This window comes from Oncorhynchus mykiss, chromosome 23 (genome assembly GCF_057628025.1).
Source record: "Oncorhynchus mykiss isolate SJ-2025 chromosome 23, ASM5762802v1, whole genome shotgun sequence".
Lineage (NCBI taxonomy): Eukaryota > Metazoa > Chordata > Actinopteri > Salmoniformes > Salmonidae > Oncorhynchus > Oncorhynchus mykiss.
Window position 1 is genome coordinate 32084523 of NC_143044.1, and position 27644 is coordinate 32112166.

A 27644-nucleotide genomic window follows, 5' to 3' on the forward strand; every position below is an offset into this window, starting at 1 on the left:
TTAATATTCTTCTGTTTCATAAATCTTCTTGAGCTGAAAGACATTTTGAACTGTTTTGCTGTGGCTGTATTCATCAATCAATCTAGCAAGAAGGCAATATTTTGAATAACGTCGGGGATGTCTGTGTTGCGAAATAGTTGATTTGGAGAGCTGTTTTTGTCAGGACCTGACAAAATGGGTTACCCAAAATGGGTAATGATGCAACCGACCGCCGTATGGCGCCAAAGACCCATTTATTCGACAGAGAAGCATCTGAGTATCCTAGAACAGTTTTTTTTATTCTGAATTGTAAAACAATCAAATAAAATAAAACAATATAAGTCATGTAAACATATCATTATTAACCAGTAAATCTGGTTCCGGAAATCAGGCACTGTAGTCTTAAAATAATTTATACTACATATTAAAGATTCCGCAGCATCATCCTAATCCCGTTCCTTTAAATGTCAAGCAACATGGACGCAGTGTTGCAGTGAAATCATCTCAAGCTAATTTACTTTAACATAAAACAACTCAAACAACATAAAAATGTCATGCAACATCCAAATCCTGTCATACATCACATCGTGGTTTCGCAAATGATTTGTTTGTCCAACTGTTTGGTCATTTTAAATGTGTCAATATAGACAAAACATTGACTGCCAGACGATATTCATAAACCATAACTATCAATGATGTCAAGAATGATTATACATGTTCTGTTTGACATGTCTTTTCATGTGTTGAAATGACAACTGAGACAGTTTTGAGCAGGGGTTGAATCCAGTACAGGGAACAAAACAAAAAACAAAAAAAGATTGATTGAACCGTTTCAGAACTTTATTTTGCAGGTCGGAAATAAAGCATTTTATGAAACGAAACGATTTTGGTTCCAGACTCCTGGTTTTGAACGACCCTTCCCCCTTTTGTTCCATGCTGGCTGAAGACTAGCTAACTGGTAACTAGCTAACCACAGACACAGAGGAAAGGGGAAACCTATAAGTATCTTTGGCTAAGATGAAAAGGGAACACCTGTAATTATATTTGCTGCAGTCACCCTTAGACTACCTACCTAGCTATGTAAACCAAATATGATTTTGACTGTCAGGAACCAAACAGGCTTTCACAGCAAAGGTAGTTGACAACAGCCACACACACAAATTAATACACACACACACCCCTACTCATTAGCTTGTAGTGCATTTGCCTCTGTCATCTGTTCTGTGTGTATGATAAAGTAAATAGAGCAGCCAGTGCAGGGCTGTTGCTCTCTCTCTCTCTCTCTCTCTCTCTCTCTCTCTCTCTCTCCTCTCTCTATCCACTTTCTCTCTCTCTCTCTCTCTCTCTCTCTCTCTCTCTCTCGCTCTCTCTATCCACTTTCTCTCTCTCTCTCTCTCTCTCTCTCTCTCTCTCTCTCTCTCTCACTCTCTCTCGCTCTCTCTATCCGCTATCTCTCTCTCTCTCTCTCTCTCTCTCTCTCTCCACACCCCATATATCTCTCTCTCCCCCTCTCTCTCTCTCTCTCTCTGTCATTGCAGTAGAATGGAGGAGAGGATTCTCCAGTCGTTTTCAATTACCTCAATTAACTTATTAATTACTTAGTCCTCTGAAAGAAGAGACTAGTCATTGGTTCCGAACAACTGCCTCTGATTAATCATTGACTATATTCCCTATTGTAGGAAGAATGGTCAATCAAGGCAAGTCTTCAGGGTTATTTTACAGGTAATATGTCCTCTTACACGTCTTCTTGGTGTATGAACAATCCACTTGCAGACGTGCAAACGTGCACATGCCCACACAAGAACACACACACACACACAAACAAACATGTTATAGTATGAATACTGCCCCAGCAGAGTTGGGCCCAGTGTCATATTCCTCCACTATACAAACACCTTGCAATATTAAAACATGAGCTATGCCAAGGACAGCTGTTCAGTTTGACATCTATTTCATTTCTACCCCGTCTCTCCAACCCTGGGCTTTGACAGCTGTAGCATGCACTGAATCATTTAACGTGTGTGTGTGTTGGCGCATGTGTGTGTGCCTGAGTCTGTTAGAGTGTATGTCAGAGTCTGTGTGTGTGTGTTGGCGCATGTGTGTGTGCCTGAGTCTGTTAGAGTGTATGTCAGAGTCTGTGTGTGTCTGTATGTGTTTGTGTGTGAGTGTGCGCCATCAAATGTCTCTATCAATAAAATATGGACCAAGCTCGTAACATTTTTGATGCTATCAGCTGCTATATAAATATTCACAATTAAATATTCAGAACTCTGAGGAAATATATTGGATTGAATAAAAGTATAAAAGTCAAACCAACTTACATCAGAAAAAATCATGAGAGCAAATTAGCATATCACCAAACTAGCCTCAATCAAAACCCTCTAAGTAGACTCATAACTGTCTATAGCTGATCTGAAAATGTTATGTAGCCTTTAAAGGATGGTGCAATCATTCGAAATGTATTGTTTCTTATATTACTTCATAAACAATCATCATGTACATTATTATCAGCAACTTTCAGTTGAATTTAGTTTTCCCAATTTGAGATTTTTAAACAATTCCTCTACTTCAGTATTCAGCAAACAAATTCCCTTTCATTTGGATTTACAGCATCACTATATCAAACAATTAATACAACTTCAATAATTGCTATTACACCCTGCACTATAAACCCCAATGTGCTGTCATTACTCAAACCTTTTGAGGAAACTTAAGGACAGGCACCACAGTCGGAATTTCTTTTTTAGCATCTGCCAATTTGTTGGCATTTTGGTCTATTAATATTCGTTTTTTTAGACCTAAAAATGTGAATTTTGAACCACATTCATGGACATACATCAATCATTTTAAAGATCAACACATTGAATTACACATAGTTTCAAAGCCCATTTCATAGAGAATATTGCAGACTGGACTACATTTAGTAACATACTTTGAAGAGATGGTGATGGGGTCTAAATAAGCGTTTGTCGTTTTGTAGTCTAATTCTAACTGCCATTTCCCCGAAAGTCAGTCTCTTCCCACACGCCAACACAATTTGATCAGCTTCAGAAGCATCTGCATTTACCAAATTGCATGTGGTTATCCTTGAATATATTATCCAGACTTGCCCAGAGGGAATGCTAATATGTTGTAAATGTTATATCCTGGATAAAAAAAAAAATTGAAAAATGTGCCAAAAATGTCTATAGTATTTTACAGATTGAAAGATGAGAAAAGTATTTATCCACAATTTGCTCTGGAGAAGCCCGGTCCTGGAGTGTCTTAACAAAATGAAACACAAATACACTATATATACACAAGTATGTGGACACACATCAAATTAGTGTATTCGGCTATTTCAGCCACACACATTGCTGATAGGTGTATAGAATTGAGCACACAGCCATGCAATCTCCATAGAGATTAGCAGTAGAATTGCCTTACAGAAGAATGGCCTTACATTGGCATTGGAATGGCCTTACTGAAGAGCTCAGTGACTTTCAACGTGGCACCGTCATAGGATGACACCTTTCCAACAAGTCAGTTTGTCAAATTTCTGCCCTCCTAGAGCTGCCCCGGTCAAATGTAAGTGCTGTTATTGTGAAGTGGAAACTTCTGAAGCAACAATGGCTCAGGCTCAAAGTGGTAGGTCACACAACGGGACCACTGAGTGCTGAAGTGCGTAAAAATCGTCTCTCCTAGGTTGTAACACTCATTACAGAGTTCCAAACTGCCCCTCGAAGCAACGTCAGCACAATAACTGTTCATCAGGAGCTTCATTAAATGGGTTTCCATGGCCGAGCAGCCGCACACAAGCTTAAGATCACCATGCGCAATGCCAATCGTCGGCTGGAGTGGTGTAAAGCTTGCCACAATTGGACTCTGGAGCATTGGAAACTGGCAGTCCGATGGATAAATCTGGATTTGGCAGATGCCAGGAAGATTCTAACTGCCCCAATACATAGTGAAAACTGTAAAGTTTGGTGGAGGAGGAATAATGGTCTGGGTCTGTTTTTCATGGTTCGGGCTATCCCTTCAGTTCCAGTGAAGGGAAATCTTAATGCCCCCATGCACAAAGCGAGATCCATTCAGAGATGGTTTGTCAGGATCGATTTGGAAGAACTTGACTGGCCTGCAAAGAGCCCTGAGCTCAACCCCATGAAACACCCTTTGGATGATTTAGAACGCCGACTGCGAGACAGGCCTAATCGCCATGTTGTGTATTTAGGCTGACTTCATCCAGTGTCCAGAAAAATGAATTTGCATGGTATGCAAATACACATTTAGTGAGGTATTGCCTCGTTTGCATATTTGAATAAAATATATGTTAGAAAAATTACTACAAAAAAGTATTGTATTCGGGTCTACATTCAAATGGTAAAAGTGCATTGTGATATGATTAAAACAATAGATCCCTATTAGGGTGTGGAATCCTGAGTATTCGGCTGAGTATTCTCACATACTCCCTTAACTATAAGACCTTCGGTTTGAAAAAAGAGAAACATGTCAATAATACTGTTTGTCCATCTTGAGACGCCGTAGTCAGTATACACTTCCTCAAAGTAGTCAGAATGAATCGAAGATAATTTAAGAAATATGTCATTCATTTTTACATTTTTGCAGAGGAGATCTTGTATCGATGAATCGTCTATCGATGAATGACAACAAAGAATCCTTACTGTTGACCAATGAATGACGAAGGGGTGTAGAACTTCGGCTTGACTTGAGAAAAAAATGTGTGTGCATGAACAGCCGAAAAAACTCTTGCCGAAGACCAAAACTTCACAAAATGTTATCATAATAAGGGAAGCATGAGGACGCCTTTTCAGGTGCTGAAAGCCTTTGCACCCAAGCCTGTAGGGGGCCCAAGAGGCATTTTTTTTTTTACAACTATTATTTAAAAAATGTATCAAACACTAGAGAGCATAATTTAGCCACAGAGTGTCAATAATAAAAAAATAACTGCGGATTAGGATTTATCGCAAGCACATACAATTAACTGCCAAAATAAAGGAAACACCAACAATACATATCTCATGAGGCCTTATTTTGAGGCCTAGCTTTACTCTAATGCAATGCCCTGAAACTCATGGTTTACAGGCTACATCAGGGCTGAACGTAGGGTTGCAGAATTCCAGTAATTTACTGGAAAAAAAAATGGATTTCCGGGATTTCTGGAAAACGTATCAGAATTTTGCAACTCTAACTGCAAGTCACATTATGTTGGCTTGCAAAGTGATGTGTAATTATATTTGGAATCTAGCCAGAGTTAGGATTTCCAAAAGTTGGAACTTGTAGTCACCCGCAACCTGCATTCATAATTACTGCCAGGATTAGATCAGTTTGAGGACTTGACTTTGAGTTCACTTTACTAGAAGTATTTGAGCTAAAAATGCCTTGGGGTTTACAGTGTGTCTGACATGTTCAAGACTGCAGTTTTTTTTAAACATAGCAGTGGCACAGAACAACCATCCACGATGGAGCAGAGATCAATCACAGCACAGTAAGTGATGATAGACAGAGAGGAAGGGAGGACTCCCCAAAACTCACCAGTCTGGTGACGATGGGTATCCCGAAATGCCAGATATGTTCGTTGAGCAGGCCGCTGTACACCACGTTGCCAAAAAGAGCAATGGTTCCCTGCTGCTTACACAAGCCAGTTCCTGGTTTGGTTTCTATGGAGATAGAAATACATGATAGGTAAATGTCTTGGTTCATATGCAGAAATACATAAAATGTGATGTCATACAATATATTATAGAAAATAATGTAAAAAGATGAGAGAGAGACAGTGAAAGAGAGAGAGCAAGAGAGAAAGAGACAGACAGACAGACAGACAGACAGACAGACAGACAGACAGACAGACAGACAGACAGACAGACAGACAGACAGACAGACAGACAGACAGAAAGAAAGAAAGAGACAGACAGACAGACAGACAGACAGACATACATACATACATACATACAGACAGACAGACAGACAGACAGACAGACAGACAGACAGACAGACAGACAGACAGACAGACAGACAGACAGACAGACAGACAGACAGACAGACAGACAGACAGACAGACAGACAGACAGACAGACAGACAGACAGACAGACAGACAGACAGAAAGAAAGAAAGAAAGAAAGAAATGGACTGAGTTAATAAACAGCGAACTTCCTGGACAGAGTTATTGGATAGGTCAGGGAGAGAGAAACACACAGGAAGAAAAAGATGGAGAGACAAACTATATTTTCACACACACAGGGAACAAAAGCAAGCATAAACACAGGCACACAAAAAGTGTAATGTTTATAAACCAGTGTCAGCTTAAAAATAAAATAAAGAGGACTGTACTGTTGTCTCATTGCATAACAGAGGGATCCTGAGGATTTGTGTCTGTATACCAGAAAAATGCTGGGTTGTTTGGTATGTAAAACTTAAAAAGAGCCAGGTTGGGGTTGATTCTGGGAAATTGAGCTATGAACCACTGGGTCAGAACAGAAGATTGGAGACATGGGTTAGTAGGGGCGTGAGCACGGACACTTTTGTAGCTTTAACAAAGCTTAAATAATGATATTAATTTGATATTAAAGTCTGTAATGTGGTTAACTATACATTTTCAATGTACAAACTTACAATGAACAGGAATAAAGTTTACTCTCATGGGTGGCCAAAAATATCTATCTGAAAGCTACACCCCCAACCCATAGATGGGTAAATTTAGCCATTTATTGGGTTTTTATTCACTTTTTCATGCTCGAGTTCTAAATATCTCTATCTCTAACAGTACAGTGTGAGTTTTCTCATGCACGTGATGTCATAATTGGGTCACTATTCTAAAATGTTATTGTTATGCAACAGGACAGTTAAACCGTGCTGCCCTCAAACCAAGACACACTGCCTGCTAATTGTCTAGAGGCTATGTTTCAAATTGACATGATTTTCTAAGAACAGTTTGAAATTAGGTGTTCTCAGCCTCCTCATTAATTCACATAGAAGTTGCCCATTTCACTGTAGCGGACGATGTACGTTTGAGGCATGATATGCTAATGTAAGGCGAGGATAAGCTAGATGAGCTGGACAAACTTCTCTCTTCGAAGAGAGCCCAAGCACTCTCCCAGTGTTTCTTCAGTCGGAACAGAACCTCCCCGAACTGACACATTTTCCAGCTGGCTCCCGCATTGCCTTCAATGTTGTTTGCCTTAATAATAATTACTCTATTATTATACTTAATTGTGCTTATGTAGTTAATTGTGCCCTAAATTTGAACATCTTGGCCACGTTCTGTTATAATCTCCACCCGGCAAAGCCAGAAGAGGACTGGCCACCCCACATAGCCTGGTTCCTCTCTAGGTTTCTTCCTAGGTTTTGGCCTGTCTAGGGAGTTTTTCCTAGCCACCGTGCTTCTACACCTGCATTGCTTGCTGTTTGGGGTTTTAGGCTGGGTTTCTGTACAGCACTTTGAGATATCAGCTGATGTACGAAGGGCTATATAAATAAATTTGATTTGATTTGATTTGATTTGATGTAGTTACATGTTTCTATTAATTCTGCAAAACAATGCAAATGCTAATGGCATCAAATAAGTATTAGCTTGTGTTGTATCCTTTGAAGCTGTCCTGGCATTATCATGACCATTGCACTGGCCTGTGTATTAATTTGGCCTGATTAGCTTAGCTCTGCCCTGCCCCATGTGGAGTCCTTGTGGAGCCCTTCAGTTACTGTGCTACTTCATTGTAATATTGTTTTAATGCTATATCCTGGTATATTATTTTATTTGATAATAATCCCTCTTTATTCTGTATTTTAAGAAACCACACACACACAAAGTATTGAACATACTATAACTTCCCAACATCATAACTGGAACTAGACGTCTTTCTTTGCCGAAGATTGAGGACAGCTTTTGTATTCTAGCAAGGAGGGAGAGGGAGTAGGGAGGATCAGGGAGTAAGGAGGATGAGGGAGTGGGGAGGTGTGTGAGATATTGTCAATATAATTGCATAATGGAACTGTATACGTCCAATTAAAAAAAAAATTGTTCAGTAATCATTTCACTTGTTGCTTATAGCCTACTGCCGTGTGCGCATTGCTGCAATTATACATTAAATGGCTTAAACCCTGAGTTGTCCTTATGTTAGATCCTGATCTGGCTATGACATATGGCTGTGGGTTACACTAGTTTATATAGCAGACAAGATTCGCTGAGAATTCCATGGCATTATTTGATAGTATTTTATAGTATGAAGAATACAATTGAACAAAGCTGAAAACATTAGAAAGGCAATTTTCTCCAAACCATTTGAGGGAGTGCACATATGCGGCTATTCTATGTTCAGCTCTTAACAAAGAAACAGGTACTCCTATGTGCTTAATTTAGTTAGTTATGTTACTCCAGTTGTGGTACAAATGTTAGGCTATATGTTTTGATTTTTAATACATTCTAAGGCTGATTGACGTGACTCTAATGATGATTTGAAAAAAGTTGCATGAAAGGCGTGAGCTCTGCTTTGTTTTTTTTTTATGCTGGCTGTACACACTTCCTCAGTCTCTCATTCACAATTTGACAAACACTTGATAATGCCTTAAATTACCCAACGGGATCCCCTTTGTGCAGCTGTAAAGCCCCCTATAAAAATACATGCCTTTTGCTGCCAATGGCTGAACTCCTTTCTCCCTGTGTAATGCATGCTCCGAAGCACATCTCACTCACATGGCCCTCTGTCACCTGATCTGGTCTATCTCACAAGCCCAACACCGTGCAGGACGTTTTTCATTTGCCAGAGAACAAGATTGGCAAATTCGCCACTGGCACCCTGTGCTCTTCACAGATAAAAGCAGGTTCACACTGAGCACATATGTGACAGACGTGACAGTCTGGAGACGCCGTGGAGAACGTTCTGCTACCTGCAACATCCTCTAGCATGAACGGTTTGGCGGTGGGTCAGTCATGGTGTGGGGTGGCATTTCTTTCGGGGGCCACACAGCCCTCCATGTGCTCACCAGAGGTAGCCTGACAGCCATTAGGTACCGTGATGAGATCCTCAGACCCCTTGTGAGACCATATGCTGGTGCGGTTGGCCCTGGGTTCCTCCTAATGCAAGACAATGCTAGACCTCATGTGGCTGGAGTGTGTCAGCAGTTCCTGCAAGAGGAAGGCATTGATGCTATGGACTGGCCCGCCCGTTCCCCAGACCTGAATCCAATTGAGCACATCTGGGACATCATGTCTCGCTCCATCCACCAACGCGACATTGCACCACAGACTGTCCAGGAGTTGGCAGATGCTTTAGTCCAGATCTGGGAGGAGATCCCTCAGGAGACCATCCGCCACCTCATCAGAAGCATGCCCAGGCGTTGTAGGGAGGTCATACAGGCACGTGGAGGCCACACACACTACTGAGCCTCATTTTGACTTGTTTTAAGGACATTACATCAAAGTTGGATCAGCCTGTAGTGTGGTTTTCCACTTTAATTTTGAGTGTGACTCCAATTCCAGACCTCCATGGGTTGATAAATTTGATTTCCATTGATAAGTTTTGTGTGATTTTGTTGTCAGCACATTCAACTATGTAAAGAAAAAAGTATTTATTAAGAATATTTCATTCACATCTAGGATGTGTTATTTTAGTGTTCCCTTTATTTTTTGGAGCAGTGTATATACAGGGGGGCACCAGTTAGTTGAGGTAGTTGATGCTCTCGATGGTGCAGCTGTATACTGTAATATCCTTTTGAGGATCTGAGGACCCATGCCAAATCTTTTCAGTCTCCTGAGTGGGAATAGGTTTTGTCGTTCCCTCTTCACGACTGTCTTGGTGTGTTTGGACCATGTGAGTTTGCTGGTGATGTGGACACCAAGGAACTTGAAGCTCTCACCCTGCTCCACTACAGCGCCAACAATGGGAACGTAGTCCACAATCATCTCCTTTGTTTTGATCATGTTGAGGGAGAGGTTGTTGTCCTGGCACCACCCGGCCAGGTCTCTGACCTCCTCCCTATAGGCTGTCTCGTCGTTGTCAGTGATCAGGCCTACTACTGTTGTGTCGTCTGCAAACTTAATGATGGTGTTGGAGTCGTGCCTGGCCGTGCAGTAATGAGTGAACTGGGAGGACTGAGCACGCATCTCTGAGTGGCCCCTGTGTGTTGGAGCGCTACAGTTGTCGACTACTGTGGTCCCGGACGCGACCACTAGATAGAGCTTTTGTAGGCCTAGCTACTCCATCTAGCCATAACAGTAGACAAACCATCTGTGGTGACAAATCAATATATTAACTTCACCACGGCCACTTGTATCAATAAATCACAATCAGAAAATGGTTTGTGTGGATAATCGTTTCTTTATTTACTAAATTAAAGTGATTTACTCAATTATTTAGATCACCAGTAAGCTCACCCATGATGTTATGAATTGTAAGTAGTAATCACTATTAGCTAATTCGTATTATGGTTTGTATCAGCAGAGAATTGACAAAATCTGACCTCTTCTGTTAGCTCACACTTTACTCAGTTACCGCTAGAACTAATGTAGCCAACATTGTCCGATTTGGATGAGAATTGTTTTATGCTGTTGCTACTTCTGTGATTGTCTGAACATTGCATCCAAAAATATACTGCTCACATTGAGGACATAACATTGTAAAGTGTCACACCCTGATCAGTTTCACCTGTCAGGGTATCTTCACCCCCTCCAGGTGACGCTTGTTTTCCCCAGTGTATATATCCCTGTGTTTTCTGTCTTTCTGTGCCAGTTCGTCTCGTTTGTTCTAAGTCAACCAGCGGTTTTTCCCATACGCCTGCCTTTGCTATTCTCTTTTTTTCTAGTTCTCCCGGTTTTGACCCTTGCCTGTTCTGGACTCTGTACTCACCTGCCTGACCATTCTGCCTGCCTTGACCACGAGCCTTTCTGCAACTCTGTACCTCCCGGACTCTGATCTGGTTTTTAGCTTTTGCCTGTCCGCGACCATTCTCTTGCCTACTCCTTTTGGATTATTAAACATTGTAAGACTCCAACCATCTGCATCTGGGTCTCACCTTGTGTCATGATAGTACGAACTGGCCATGACAGACCCAGCAGACTTGGACCAGCTCAGCCCACTGTCTCCCTGCAGGGAACCACCATTAGAAGAAATGAGGAGTTGTTACAGGGCCTTTTGGAAGGGCTCAGTTCCTTTGACGGAACGCCACGACCATGTTAGATAAGAGACTGCCTGCCACCTCTGGGGAAAAAAACAATCACTCAGTAATTTTTTCCCCCTATCTTAGGTGAGTTGGTACAGCCTATGCCGGCTCCCCGATAACCCCTCTTACCACCTCCAGAGCGATATTTGGTGAATCCTGGTGCCTGCCGAGGTTTTCTTTCTCAGTGCTTGCTTATTTTTGAGCTACAGCCATCTTAGTTTCCTTCAGACCGATCGAAGATGGCGTATATCATTACTCTAATGTCGGGAAGGGTGCTCTCCTGGGATACGGCCGTTTGGGAGCAACAATCTGCCATTTGTGGTCATCTGGAGGAATTTACAGTGCCTTGCGAAAGTATTCGGCCCCCTTGAACTTTGCGACCTTTTGCCACATTTCATGCTTCAAACATGAAGATATAAAGCTGTATTTTTCTGTGAAGAATCAACAACAAGTGGGACACAATCATGAAGTGGAACGACATTTATGGGATATTTCAAACTTTTTTAACAAATCAAAAACTGAACAATTGGGCGTGCAAAATTATTCAGCCCCTTTACTTTCAGTGCAGCAAACTCTCTCCAGAAGTTCAGTGAGGATCTCTGAATGATCCAATGTTGACCTAAATGACTAATGATGATAAATACAATCCACCTGTGTGTAATCAAGTCTCCGTATAAATGCACCTGCACTGTGATAGTCTCAGAGGTCCGTTAAAAGCGCAGAGAGCATCATGAAGAACAAGGAACACACCAGGCAGGTCCGAGATACTGTTGTGAAGAAGTTTAAAGCCGGATTTAGATACAAAAAGATTTCCCAAGCTTTAAACATCCCAAGGAGCACTGTGCAAACGATAATATTGAAATGGAAGGAGTATCAGACCACTGCAAATCTACCAAGACCTGGCCGTCCCTCTAAACTTTCAGCTCATACAAAGAGAAGACTGATCAGAGATGCAGCCAAGAGGCCCATGATCACTCTGGATGAACTGCAGAGATCTACAGCTGAGGTGGGAGACTCTGTCCATAGGACAACAATCAGTCGTATATTGCACAAATCTGGCCTTTATGGAAGAGTGGCAAGAAGAAAGCCATTTCTTAAAGATATCCATAAAAAGTGTTGTTTAAAGTTTGCCACAAGCCACCTGGGAGACACACCAAACATGTGGAAGAAGGTGCTCTGGTCAGATGAAACCAAAATTGAACTTTTTGGCAACAATGCAAAACGTTATGTTTGGCATAAAAGCAACCAAGCTGAACACACCATCCCCACTGTCAAACATGGTGGTGGCAGCATCATGGTTTGGGCCTGCTTTTCTTCAGCAGGGACAGGGAAGATGGTTAAAATTGATGGGAAGATGGATGGAGCCAAATACAGGACCATTCTGGAAGAAAACCTGATGGAGTCTGCAAAAGACCTGAGACTGGGACGGAGATTTGTCTTCCAACAAGACAATGATCAAAAGCATTAAGCATAATCTACAATGGAATGGTTCAAAAATAAACATATCCAGGTGTTAGAATGGCCAAGTCAAAGTCCAGACCTGAATCCAATCGAGAATCTGTGGAAAGAACTGAAAACTTCTGTTCACAAATGCTCTCCATCCAACCTCACTGAGCTCGAGCTGTTTTGCAAGGAGGAATGGGAAAACATTTCAGTCTCTCGATGTGCAAAACTGATAGAGACATACCCCAAGCGACTTACAGCTGTAATCGCAGCAAAAGGTGGCGCTACAAAGTATTAACTAAAGGGGGCTGAATAATTTTGCACGCCCAATTTTTCAGTTTTTGATTTGTTAAAAAAGTTTGAAATATACAATAAATGTCGTTCCACTTCATGATTGTGTCCCACTTGTTGTTGATTCTTCACAAAAAAATACAGTTTTATATATTTATGTTTGAAGCCTGAAATGTGGCAAAAGGTCGCAAAGTTCAAGGGGGCCGAATACTTTTGCAAGGCACTGTATGGCAGAGGTGAGAAAGGTATCTGGGAGAAAGGCGGCCAGTAAACAGCTTGACTTGCATCAAAACTCCCTTAGTGTGGCAGACTACGCGGTTGATTTTTGCACGTTGGTCGCCGAGATTTTGGAATCCAGAGTCTCTTTTTGATACTTTTCTGCAAGGATTATCTAAGGATGTAAAGGATGAGCTAGCTGCTCGGGAATTACCGGTGGACTCGACTCCCTTATCACCCTAACCATCAAAATCAATGGACGCCTAAGGGAACATAGGACTGAGGTCTGGTCTCGGACACACTCGGGCACCCGCTATGGCTCGTTCACCTTCGAGGGAATCCGGAGGTTTCTGAAGGCAGCTTTTACAAGAGGATTCGAAGTGAGTTGGATACTCCTGAGCCTATGCAGTTGGGTTGTCAGTTGGGAAATGCTCACAGAGGATGAACAGTAATGCTTGTCTGTACTGTGGAGGGGCAGGACATTTTGTTACCTGCCCTATTAGGAAACCCTTGTCCTTAGTGGGTACCAGCACTATGGTGAGTCAGACTGGGAATTCCATAATTCCCATCACCCACACACCCTTTTTTGTGCTTTTGCTGTGGGGAGACCAATCCAAGTCTCTCCAAGTGCTCATTGACTCTTGAGCTGATGAATGTTTTATGGATGCCACGATAGATTCAGAGCTTGGTATTCCCACTCAGCCTCTCTCTGTGCCAATGGATGCTAGGCCACTGGACAGCTGCTCTATAGGGGAAGTCACCCATAGTGCCCGTTCAATTCTGGGTTTCTGATAACCACAGTGAGACCACTGTTCCTCCTCATTGCATTTCTCCATGTTCCAGTTGTTTTGGGATTTTCCTGGCTACAAAAACACAATCCTGTGATTGACTGGACCACGAGCTCCATCCTGGGTTGGAGCCCATTTTGACATTCCCACTGCCTTCAAGCAGCACAGCCTTCCCCAAGTCGTCTTCCTCAGGACGTTAGCAAGACTGTGGATGCCATTCCCACTGAGTACCATTACCTCCTGGAGTTCTTCAGTAAGGCATATGTTGCTTCCCTTCCCCCGTGCCGTCCTTATGACTGTGCCATTGATCTTCTCCCAGGCACTACATCATCTCGGGGTCAGTTGTATTCTCTGTCCGGACCAGAGACCAAAGCTATGGAGGAATACATAGAGGAGTCTCTGGCCACTGGGGCCGTCCGTTCGTCTGCAACTCCTGCCGGCGCAGGGTTTTTCTTTGTGGAGAAGGACAAGACCCTGCGTCCGTGCATTGACTACCATGGACTTAACGACATTACTGTCAAGAATCGTTACCCCCTACCCCTCTCCTCAGCATTTGAACCTCTCCAGGAGGCCAACATATTTTCCAAGTTGGACCTTCAAAACCTGGTTCGGATATGCGGGGGGGATGAGTGGAAGACAGCCTTCAACACAGCCAGTGGACATAATGCGTACGAGGTCGTGCCATTTGGACTCCCCAACGCCCCTGCTGTTTTTCAGGGTTTGGTCAATGATGTGCTTCGGGACATGCTAAACTGGTTTGTGTTCGTGTACCTTGATGACATCCTGTTTTTTTTCCCCAGATCTGCACAAGAACATGTTCATCATGTCAGACAGGTCCTTCAGTGCCTCCTGGAGAACCAACTGTTCGTGAAAGCCGAGAAGTGTGAGTTCCACCGCTCTACTATCAACTGTCTGGGATATGTCACTGCTGAGGGCAATGTTCAGATGGATCCTAGAAAGGTGAACGCAGTGGTTGATTGGCCTCAACAAACATCCAGGGTGCAGTTGCAACGGTTTCTTGATTTATGTAAACTTCTACCGCCGTTTCATTTGGGACTACAGCACCCTGGCGGCCTCTCTGCACTCACCTCTCCCAAGATACCGTTCAAATGGTCTCCAGCTGTCGACAAAGCCTTTGAGGACCTGAAGCATTGGTTCACAACAGCACCCATCCTCATCCATCCGGATCCCTTGCGTCAATTTGTGGCGGAAGTTGATGCTTCGGATGTTGGCGTGGTTGCCATCCTGTCCCAGTGATCTGCCCAGGACCAGAAGCTTCATCTCTGTGCCTTCCTATCCCATCGTCACAATCCTGCGGAGAGGAACTACGATGTAGGCAATTGAGAACTCCTGGCAGTTAAGGTGGTGTTGGAAGAGTGGCTGGAATGCATAGAACAGCTATGTTTAGTCTGGACCGACCATAAAAACTTGGAATCTCAGTACAGCCAAGCGCCTCAACTCCAGGCAGGCTCGGTGGGCTCTCCTGTTTACCAGATTCAACTTCACCATTTCCTACCACCCAGGGTCAAAGAATGTGAAGTCTGACAATCTCTCCCACCTATACAGTTCCTCTGCCACACCCACACCCTCGACCTCAACGATTCTCCCTACCTCATGCCTTGCTGCCACTGTGAATTAGGGTATTGAGAACCTGGTTCGTAAGGCGCAAAGCTCCCAGCCTGGGCCAGAAGGGGGCCCAGCTAACCGGCTGTTTGTCCCTAACCTAGTCCGGTCCCGGATCCTGGAATGGGCTCATTCCTCCTGGCTGACCTGTCATCCAGGGTCCCGCCGTACACTAGTCTTCCTCCGACAACGTTTCTGGTGGCCCACCATGGTTCCTAACATCTCTGCCTTTGTTGCCACATGCAGTGTGTGCTCAGAACAAGACTCCACGGCAAGCTCTTTCTGGCCTACTGCAGCCACTACCAGTCCCTCATTGTCCCTGGTCTCATATCTCTGGACTTTGCCACTGGGCTCCCTCTGTCTGATGTCAACACTGTCATTCTGACGGTAGTCGACCGGTTCTGCAAGGCCGCCCATTTCAGCCACCTCCTCAAACTACCGTCTGCCAAGGAGACGGCCCAGCTTATGGTGCAGATATGGTGCAAATCCATGGAGAATTGGTCTCCGATCGGGGTTCTCGTCTCAGTTCTGGAAGGCATTCTGCACCCTTATTGGGTCACCGGCCGGGTCGTCGGCCAGGCTGTCATCCGGATTCCATCCCCAAACTAACGGTCAGTCGGAGCGAGCCAACCAAGACCTGGAAACCACCCTGAGATGCCTGGTCTCAACCAATCCCAATTCCTGGAGCCGACAACCAGATTGGGTGACGTATGCCTGGATCACCCTTCCCTGTTCGGCCACAGGACTCCCTCCATTCAAGTGCTCCAATGGGGCATCAGACTCCACTCTTCCCGGAACAAGAACAGGAGGTCAGCGTACCCTCGGCCCAGATGTTTGTCCACGGTTGTCGACGTTCCTGGAGAAGAACCAGGGCGGCTATTCTCAAGAACTCCTCCAGGTATTGCCGACAAGCGGACTGTCGCCGGACCCCAGCTCCCCGCTACCGCATTGGGCAGAGGGTATGGCTGTCCACATGGGACCTTCCCCTTCGGGTAGAGTCCCGCAAACTGTTTGATTGGTCCTTTTCCCATCTGCAGAGTCCTAAGTTCCACTGCTGTCCATCTTGTGTTACCTCATACCCTCCGAATTCACCCTACTTTCCATGTGTCTAAGATTAAGCCCATGTCTCAGTTATTTGTCCTCTGTCCCCAGGCCCAGGTCCACCCCCCTCCCCGTGTCATTGATGGCCATCCGGCCTACACATTGTAAAATGTCTCCTGGGTGTTCGACCACATGCAGGGGTTTCCAGTACCTGGTTGACTGGGAAGGTTATGGCCCGGAAGAGAGGTGCTGGGTTCCCACTAGACACATCCTGGATCCAGCCCTCATCACCGACTTCCACCGCTGACACCCCGGTCAACCAGGTATGCACCCAGGTAGGATGCCAGGTGGCGTCCCTAGGGGGGAAGGGAAACCTTTTTTCTTTCTTCCCCGTACTCCTGACTTTCTTTTTTTCTAGTCCTCCCGGTTTTGACCCTTGCCTGTTCTGGACTCTGTACCCGCCTTCCTGCAACTCTGTATCTCCTGGATTCTGATCTAGTTTTGCACTTTTTTCCTGTCCATGACTATTCTCTTGCCTACTCCTTTTGGATTATTAAACATTGTAAGATTCCAACCATCTGCCTCCTGTGTCTGCATCTGGGTCTCGCCTTGAGTCATGATAGTAAAGGCTGTATTTGTGCACAATGTTTCTGTGAAAGTGTCCAGCTCAAATGCTAACTGTTGAGTCAGTCGTAACTAGACATTCTAATGAAGTGTTCTAATCACACTTGTTTGAGCGTGTGCTGTAGGGAGCACTGTAGAATGATCACACCCATATTTCAATATGGGCTATTGTGTGTTGATGGGTGAGAAAATACATCTATTTGATCCATTTTCTAGGTTTGATACCCAGGGGTAGGGTGCTAACACGCAAGAGTACACACACAAGCCTTTGAAAAAGGAATTCAATAAACTGATTTAAACCACTGCATGGTCTCTTTATTCACCAGTTTCACCTCTCTTTCCTCTTCTCAATTCTCTGCTCTTTCTCCCCTCCTCGCTTTCCTTCCTTTCCTCTCTTCTCTTGTCTGCATGCGCTTCGGTTGGGATTAATTATTAAACAGGAGATGATAAATCACTAGAGAGGTGAGAGTGAAGAGCATCTGCACTGGAGGAGCACCGGCCGTTACTGCACACGGGAGTGTAGAACCAACCACAACAGCTTTATTACACTGGTGAGGGAGGGAGGCGCAAGAGCTTTCATTTGATTCAGCTTTTCCTCTTCACCGGTTTGGGAGATTTGATGTGAAATAGGTTTGCCTGTGGGAAATGTCAGCATCATTCAAAACGGAAAGCTTGAAGGGTTTCGGTTTGTCAAAAAAGTAATAATTATAATATCCAGTCTGAGTAACATGCACAGTAATGTGATATTAGTGATTATCGCAGAAGGCAGAATATGCAATACTCATGTAAACACATTACGATTATCTTAAGCGTTAAGGTTAAAATCGAAGTAAGCATATGCCAATTAAAACATCTGATTTTCTGAGCAATCATTCAAGTTATTAGGACATGTAAACACCTTAATCGGTGTCCCAGCGGTGTATTTGATGTGTGCAAGTGCTAGCAACAGCCGATGAGCCACCCTCTTTAACGGGAGTGAAGTGAGTTCAGTGCAGTCGGAAATGATTCAGACCCCTTCACTTTTTCCACATTTTGTTACGTTGCAGCCTTATTCTAAAATGGATTAAATAAATGTCTTTCCTCATCGATCAACACACAATACCCCATAATGACACATTAATAAAAATAAAATAATAAAATAATAAAAAACAGAAATACCTTATTTACACAAGTATTCAGACTGCTATGAGACTCAAAATTGAGCTCAGGTGCATCCAGTTTCCATTGATCATCCTTGAGATATTTTTACAACTTGACTGCAGTCCACCTGAGGTAAATTCAATTGATTGGACATGATTTGGAAAGGCACACGCCTGTCTATATAAGGTCCCACAGTTGACAGAGCATGTCAGTGCAAAACCCAAGCCATTAGGTTGAAGGCATTGTCCGTTGAGCTCCGAGACAGGATTGTGTTGAGTCACAGGGGAAGGGTATCAAAAAATTGTTGCTACATTGAAACTCGCCAAGAACACAGTGGCCTTGAATCATTCTTAAATGGAAGAAGTTTGGAACCACCAAGACACTTCCTAGAGCTGACTGCCCGGCCAAACTGAACAATCTGGGGAGAGGGGCCTTAGTCAGGGAGGTGATCAAGAACCCGATGGTCACTCTGACAGAGCTCCAGAATTCCTCTGTGGAGATGGGAGAACCTTCCAGAAGGACAACCATCTCTGCAGCACCAACAATCATGCCTTTATGATAGAGTGGCCAGACGGAAGCCACTCCTCACTAGAAGGCACATGACATCCCACTTGAAGGTTGCCAAAAGGTACCTATAGGACTCTCAGACCACGAGAAACAAGATTAAACTCTTTGGCCTGAATGCCAAGCATCACATCTGGAGGAAATTACACACCATCCCTACGGTGAAGCATGGTTGTGGCAGCATCATGCTGTGGGGATGTTTTTCAGCTGTAGGGACTGAGACTAGTCAGGATGAGGAAAATGTGAATGGAGCAAAGGACAGAGAGATCCTTGATGAAAACCTGCTCCAGAGCGAAGGTTCACCTTCCAACAGGACAATGATCCTAATCACACAGCCAAGACACTGCAGGAGATGTTTCTGAATGTCCTTGAGAGGCCCAGCCACAGCCCACATTGAACCCGATCGAACATCTCTGTAGAAACCTGAAAATAGCTGTGCAGCAAGCCTCCCCATCCAACCTGACAGAGATTGAGAGGATCTGCAGCAAAGAATGGGAGAAACTCCCCAAATACAGGTGTGCCAAGCTTGTACTGTCATACCCAAGAAGACTTGAGTCTGTAATCGCTGCCAAAGTACTGAGTCTGAATACTTATGTAAATGTGTTTTTTAAATCAGTAAATTCGTTTTTTTATTTGCAATAAGTTTTCTATAATTTCTAAAAACCTGTGTATATATATATATAAACAGGTTTTTAGAAATTATAGAAAACTTATTGCAAATATATATATATATATACACCATTGATGGAATTGCAGTGTTGTGTATCACCAAATTAGCGTGCAATAATTTTACTGAAACACTGCATCCAAGTCGTTTGACATTGGTGTTTCAAACAACTAATGAATATAAGCTCCTCGCCCATTCAGCCTGTCTTTTCAAACCATGAGGTAAAAAGTGCTTTTCAGAATGACTTTTCAGGACCTTTAAGTCTTTTAACAGTTGACTGTTTGCCCATGTCCATTTGATGTGTTTGCCCACAGCCAGTATGGAACTCTTTGTTTGGGCCTCTAGAAGTGCAAGTGATTTAAAACACCTAGTATTAATACATATTGTAGCGGTTTCAGTGGTTGTGTTGTGGATGGCTGTTATGTGCCTGCGAGGTTTCTTTGTTTTTGGCTGCCAGGACCACGGACAGCAATGTGAAGTATTCCCCAGAGGCAGGACCACGGACAGCTCAGGGGAAACCTCTAGACTTGCAGCAGAACAGCCACACCTGTCTCCAGTTGTAATCAGAGCCAAACTGCAAACATGTGAAACCAATCAGTTCCTCTACTTAACCGCGCCCTGGGTTTTCTTTTTGTCTTATTTTTTTATTTGTATTTTACCCTGGTAGGTGAAGCAGTATGAGGTTATTGGAGAGATGAAACGTACAGTGTAGAAGGAGGTTTTAAAGAAGAAGTGAAATTATGATTTCAACAAGGATTGAACCCTTCCCAAAGACCAAGCTTAGATGACCTTCCACTGGGGAAGAAGTGTTTACGTTGTTTGTTTTGGTTTTGTATATCAATAGCGCTGACAAAGCCTGATAGTAATAAACCGTTTTAACCCTTCACTTGGACTGGTGTTGTGTGTTTGTATGTGTAAATCCTGCCTACAATATGCTGCAACAGAAATGTAATTAAAGTAAAAAATATATACATTACCGTTCACAAGTTTGGGGTCACTTAGACACTTCCTTGTTTTTGTCTTAAAATAACATAACATTGTTTAGAAATACAGTGTAGACATTGTTAATATTGTAAATGACTATTTTAGCTGGCAACAGCTGATTTTAAATGATTTTAAATGGGAAATATACATATAGTGTACAGAGGCCCATTATCAGCAACCATCACTCCTGTGTTCTAATGGCACGTTGTGTTCGCTAATCCAAGTTTATCATTTTAAATGGCTAATTGATCCGATTACAGGCTCAAAATGGCTAGAAACAATTAACTTCCTTCTGAAATTCGTCAGGCTATTGGGTGCACAACTGAGCAAGAGGACAAGTACATTAGAGTGTCTAGATTGAGAAACAGACGCCTCACAAGTCCTCAACTTATTCAGGATGGTGGGTCCCCTGTGGGACGGTTGAGTTAACATAGGCTAATGCGATTAGCATGAGGTTGTAAGTAACAAGAACATTTCCCAGGAAATAGACATATCTGATATTGGCAGAAAGCTTGAATTCTTGTTAATCTAACTGCACTGTCCAATTTACAGTAGCTATAACAGTGAAATAATTCCATGCTGTTTGAGGAGAGTACACAGTTCTGAACATGAAAAGTTATTCATGAACAGATTAGGCACATTTGGGCAGTCATGATACAACATTTTGAACAGAAATGCAATGGTTCATTGGATCAGTCTAAAACGTTGCACGTACACTACTGCCATCTAGTGGCCAAAATCTAAATTGCACCTAGGCATTATGGCCTTTTTCTTGCATTTCAAAGATGAAGGTACAAAATAATTTAAAAAACGTGTTTTTTTCTTTTTTTCTTTGTATTATCTTTTACCAGATCTAATGTGTTATATTGTCCTACATTCCTTTCACATTTCCACAAACTTCAAGGTGTTTCCTTTCAAATGGTACCAAGAACATGCATATCCTTGCTTTAGGGGCTGAGCTACTGTCAGTTAGATATGTCATTTTAGACAAAAATTGAAAAAAAGGGGCTGATCCTTTATAGTACCCTCAAAACACCCGTCTCAATGTCAACAGTGAAGAGGCGACTCCGGGATGCTGGCCTTTTAGGCAGAGTTGCAAAGAAAATACCATATCTCAGACTGGCCAGAAAAAAAGAAAGATTAAGATGGGCAAAAGAACACACTGGACAGAAGAGCTCTGCCTAGAATGCCAGTTGCCTCTTCACTGTTGACGTTGAGACTGGTGTTTTGCGGGTACTATTTAATGAAGCTGCCAGTTGAGGACTTGTGAGGCGTCTGTTTCTCAAACTAGACACTCTAAGTTTGAGCTGTTCTGTGAAGGGAGTAGTACACACCGTTGTACGAGATCTTCAGTTTCTTGGCAATTTCTCGCATGGAACAGCCTTAATTTCTCAGAACAAGAATAGACTGACGAGTTTCAGAAGAAAGTATTGGTTTCTGGTCATTTTGAGCCTGTAATCGAACCCACAAATGCTGATCCTCCAGATACTCAACTAGTCTAAAGAAGGCCAGTTTTATTGTTTCTTTAATCAGAACAACAGTTTTCAGCTGTGCTAACATCATTGCAAAAGGGTTTTGATGGTTGCTGATAATGAGCCTCTGTACGCCTATGTAGAAAACAGGCGTTTTCAGCTACAATAGTCATTTACAACATTAACAATGTCTACACTGTATTTCTGATCAATTTGATGTTCATTTAATGGACTTTTTTTTTTTGCGTTTCTTTACAAAACAAGGACATGTCTAAGTAACCCCAAAGTGTATGTAATTCTCTTACAGTTTAATAGTAATCTTTACTGTATTGCACTGTGTGTCATTGCTCTTCCATCAAGTTACCATGAATATCTCAGTATTGTATTGTCACTAGCCAGAGATGGTCAGAGATATAGCATAAGATATCTTGTTGTAATTAGAAATATTTTGAAGACCAACGCATTTTAACTACAACAACATTTTCAGTAATGATTACAGACTTGAACTTGCTATGACTGTTATATATTTTATCAACCTTGGTTGAATTCACCTGGGTTAAATTCAAGTTTGTAAAGAACACAAAATAAATGTAAATGTAATAATGAGAACTTTCAAAGAACACTGGGAAATATGTCGCTGCATGGGTAATTCCAGTAATATATTGTAAATTAGATTACAGTAAAAATGTTTGTTTACCATGAAATGGATTACAGTAGCTGTACTGTAAATTCAATTACAGTAACTTACTGGTCAATACATTATACAGTGTAGCCTGTTTTTGTCAGTTCTCTGGCATGACTGTGTCAGCTAGGCCCAGATCCCAGTCAACACCAGAGGGGCCTCTGGTTTATGTGTGTGTGTGTTTGGGTAAAAAATGTACCTCCCCACTCACAAATTGTACCCCAGTTGGTCTTATGGTGTACAGGCAGTGGGCATATGGAGATGAAACAAGGCACAACCTCAGTCCCAATGTTTGTGTTATTCTCTCTCTCTCTCTCTCTCTCTCTCTCGCTCTCTCTCTCTGTTTTCAACAGCCTCTCACAGTAGAGTATTTATCACTCTGTATACCCTGGGGTCCTTAAGAGCCTCTCCTGTAATCCGCTGTGTGTTTGGGTGTTTGTAAACAATTGTTCTCTTATCCAGAGTTAATAATCTACAGTGGAAAAGAGCCACACACACACACACACACACACAACCCACACACTGATAACGGACTCATACACACTAGGGAATATAGATGGGTGTGAGGCAGGCGGAAGTAGCAGCACAAGCAAACTTCTAGACATGAAGGGCCTCAGATTTACTGTTGGGGCACTGAGTTACAGTACTAAGGGGAATTCAAACAAAGGCTCTCTACTAATGCACCACTTGTATTTGTTGTCTAGCAAAAGTTCTGAACACTAACTGCTTGAGTCACTTTTCATAACTTCTTCACAGCACACGAACACAATAATTTCGGAAGATAAGAAAACAGAAGGTAATGGAAGAGAAGAAGACAGACTGGGCAACAGTGTTACTAATATCTGCTAATGAACCATCATAAAGTGGGGAAACACAACATTTAGAATTATTATCACCAGCAACCTGCATTCAGAATGACTACCGGGTTAGGATGATGAAGATATAAGACTACCTAAACCATCTAAACAAAGAACAACCATTTCAGTAACGCAGTGGCGGTTCTAGCTGGTATGGCTCCCTGGGTATCTCCCCCACCCCCATCCCACAAAAAAAGCATGATTCTGCACTAACTGTCAATTTTATTCAGACATTTGGAACAACACAAATAAATAATCATAAAAATATAAAAATATATACGAAAATAAGACTTATAAATATCAAAAAGAAGTAACAAAGACAAACAGAAACAAATATGTGTTGATTTGGCACTGGAGGATCAATACATTACTGTTAATGGGATTTATCTGTTAATTGAATGATTCGAATATTCCACCCTGAAACCATATAATTGTATGGAATTGATTAGAATGTATAAAATTATAATCAATAAATGTGTAGTTCTAGTCAGAATTAGGGTAAAACAATAAAACGAATGCTTATGTCTTTATGGTATCTTAAAAACAGACTGTCTGAGCAGACTTCGGTGCCGACCTTGGCTAGGGGCCACTGAGAGATTTGGGAAAGGACAGGGAGTGATTCTCACGGTCCCTAATCTTTGTCGGCTGGGTAGCAGGACATTGTGTGCGTATGTTAGTGTAAATGTGTGTGCGTGAGAAGCCAGTATAAAATGAATTGTTTTGTACAACAGACCAGCGCTCTCGTAAATAAACTTTCTGACTATCGTAGCTGGGCCTCCGTCTGATTCATTTCAACCAGTTTCTTACAAATTCTGGGTTAAACACAGTATTAGGAATGAATAATGGTTTATTTGGTAGCATTTCGTAGTGTGACTGATTTTACCAATTACATTAGTACTGTACAAAGTTAGAGGTGCACTCTTTGATAGATTCCTCCGCTCCCCCAACCTCAGGCTTCCAGTGTGGAGACCTGAGGTCAATCTACCCCCGCCCCCTCCCCATCTCGTACTTCTGAGTGGGAGAACTTCCCAGGCAGTAGCCTGCCTAGCTCACAAGCCATTGACGTGACGTGCAAATGAGCAATAGAAAACCGATCGCGCAAATGCCACCATTCCGATTTTTTTTGTGCGGGTGCCCCATGTCTCCCCCGGCAAGATGCACCCTGGGCGGTTGCCCATATCACCTATACCTAAATCCGCCACTGCTTAACGGCTCCAACAAGCCCAAGTAACAGATTGGATTTGAGTAGCATAATATGAATTCATCAATCAATCAATATACATGCAAACATAGATATTTAAAAAAATCTACTTGCAGTAGAGCATACTGGGAAATATGATAAGGATGGGTCGTGGTTTTGGTGTAACACTGGTTATTAACGCCAACATTTGGATTATTGTACACTAATGGCTGTTAATTTAACACCTGAATCAACACTAGAAATTTTACACCAAAACATTTACGCTAGGTACCACTGGCCAATTTGCTGTGTATAAGGCACTGTACATTGTTACACACACGCATGAACACATGCATGGATGCACGCACACTTGAGTGTTTGCACTTGAGAGATCTATCGCAGAGAGTCCTGAAAGGATGCCATGTAATCAACAGAGCAATATAAACCAACAGCGAGAAGATCTACCAGGCGAAAAAAAATCAACCACAAGGCAATATTGATGGAAAAAGGGAATCAATAGAAACCCTGCAAAAAAAAATAGAGCCTAGTGGAATGAAACCTTCTCTACACGGAACAGAAGAGCAATAAGGTTATTGTTTTAGAGAAGGAAGGAACTTTCCAGAAAATGTGATAATTGAATTTTGCTGCCACCTGTTCCTTTGACAATATTAAATGTTTTGAGAGGTTTGCAATTAATCTAAAGTCCAGCATAACTTATCCATAAATTACTGTTTATTATCATTACATACCACACACACATGCACATGGACACACACAGAGACACAGCTGAGAGCAGCAGGGCTATAAATGTTTTTAATTGGCACAGACACCATCGGGGCCGTCAGAGTGTTTACTTAACATACTGCTATATTAATAAAGAAATGAGAGAGCTAATTGGGTAGACAGGGGAGTAGTAATATTTGGCTGAGAGCTAGGTCGTCATGGAGGATAGGCTTGGAGTTGGGGATAGGGCCTGAATGAGCTAATCTTGAAGCTGGGTTACTATTACCCTAGAAGGTAGGGTACTGAGGCTAAGAGTGGAACTGAGGCTTGAGGGATGGGACTGGGCTCAATGGCTCGAACTGGAGTTTAGTTCGAGGCTCAGAGACTGTAATCTCTCTGTGTGTCTGACTCTGTGTGTCTCTGGCCCTAGACCTCAGGTGTATTTAATGGAATGTGGTGTGAGGGTTCCATTTTCCATTGGCCAGGAGCAACGCATTAAAAACCAATCACAGCAACCTGGACCTGCTGCTGATTCCCCAACAGACCAGAGCATGCTGAGACCCAGGGCACTGCTGCCACCATGCAGCCCGATGTATGTGTTTGTGTTTTTCTTTGTTTGTGTAGGTACCTATGTGCATGCTTGCGTCTGCGTGGAGAGTGGACAAAAACATTTCAATAAAACTCCCTCCATCTCTACCTCTTCACGTTTCTGTTCCATCCTCTTTCCATACTCCTCTCCCTACATCCTCCTCTCCATCCCCCTCTCCCTACATCCCCCTCTCAGCTTGGCTCATCACCAGAGACAGCTGGAGAGGTGGGTCTCCCCATTCCTGTCAGTTTATCCTGGCGCCCAAACACACACACTCTCACACACAGTGAGTCTTTGATCCTCTACCAACAGCCCTATAGGACCGCCGTGCCAGAACAGGGGCCCCAAGCAATCAGCCTCCCCCACCTCGGAGCCCCGGCACTGGAGCTGCAGAATATGGGAGCCAAAGCCAGGCTCACACAGGAGAGAGAGAGAGAGAGAGAGAGAGAGAGAGAGAGAGAGAGAGAGAGAGAGAGAGAGAGAGAGAGAGAGAGAGAGAGAGAGAGAGAGAGAGAGAGAGAGAGAGAGAGAGAGAGAGAGAGAGAGAGAGAGAGAGAGAGAGAGAGAGAGAGAGAGAGAGAGAGAGAGATATCTCCATGTTTCAGCAGGGTTTTCATGTGAAATCTTCACATGATCAGAAATAGGGAAGATTGAGACATTAAACTGAAGCTGTCTAGAAACTGAAAAACACACATGCACACACTACAGCACAGACCACCACACTAGAAGCAAGGGATATTCTCTGTATCCTAGAAAGCTCTATGTTTCTGTCACAAATGTAACCCTATTCCCTATTTAGCATACTACTTTTAACCAGGGCCCGCAGGTTATTTTAAGAGTTTTTTATGAGTTATTTTTAAAAAATGAATTATTTCACCTTTATTTAACCAGGTAGGAAAGTTGAGAACAAGTTCTCATTTACAATTGCGACCTGGCCAAGATAAAGCAACGCAGTTCGACACACATGGAATAAAACAAACATACAGTTAATAATACAGTAGAAAAATAAGTCTATATACAATGTGAGCAAATGAGGTGAGATAAGGGAGGTAAAGGCAAAAAAGGCCATGGTGGCGAAGTAAATACAATACAGCAAGTTAAAAAAATATATATAAAAAAAAATTATAATGATAATGATAAATATAATATATAAAATAATTTTAAATGATGATGAAATGATAGCTTTGTAATCTGAATATTTTCCTTGGTGCCCCGACTTCCTAGTTAATTACCGTTACATGATTAATCAGTTTGATCGCGTAATACCAATTACAGAGAATCTCCGGCGCACAAGTACTTCCGGCGCCGACAGAGATGGCCGCCTCGCTTCGCGTTCCTAGGAAACTATGCAGTTTTTTGTTTTTTTACGTGTTATTTCTTACATTGGTACCCCAGGTCATCTTGGGTTTTATTACATACAGTCGAGAAGAACTACTGAACATAAGAGCAGCGTCAACTCACCATCAGTACGACCAAGAATATGACTTTCGCGAAGCGGATCCTGTGTTCTGCCTTTCACCCAGGACAACGGAATGGATCCCAGCCGGCGACCAAAAAAACAACTTTGTAAAGGGGGGAAACGGAGCGGTCTTCTGGTCAGACTCCGGAGACGGGCACATCGTGCACCAC

At 42.8% G+C, this 27644-nt stretch overlaps 1 protein-coding gene across 16 annotated transcripts in view; it reads right to left on the minus strand.

Moving 5' to 3' along the window:
- LOC110502777 (RNA binding protein fox-1 homolog 3) overlaps positions 1-27644 on the minus strand; it is a 756098-nt gene that overhangs the window by 231752 nt on the left and 496702 nt on the right. For all 16 annotated transcript variants that reach the window (XR_016491078.1, XM_036960469.2, XM_090217296.1 and 13 more), the window contains one exon: positions 5512-5636. Coding sequence is in view for 15 of the 16 variants with exons in the window: in XM_036960469.2 (XP_036816364.1) it covers positions 5512-5636 (125 nt within the window). In the remaining variant the exon portion in view is untranslated. The remainder of the gene's footprint in view (positions 1-5511; positions 5637-27644) is intronic.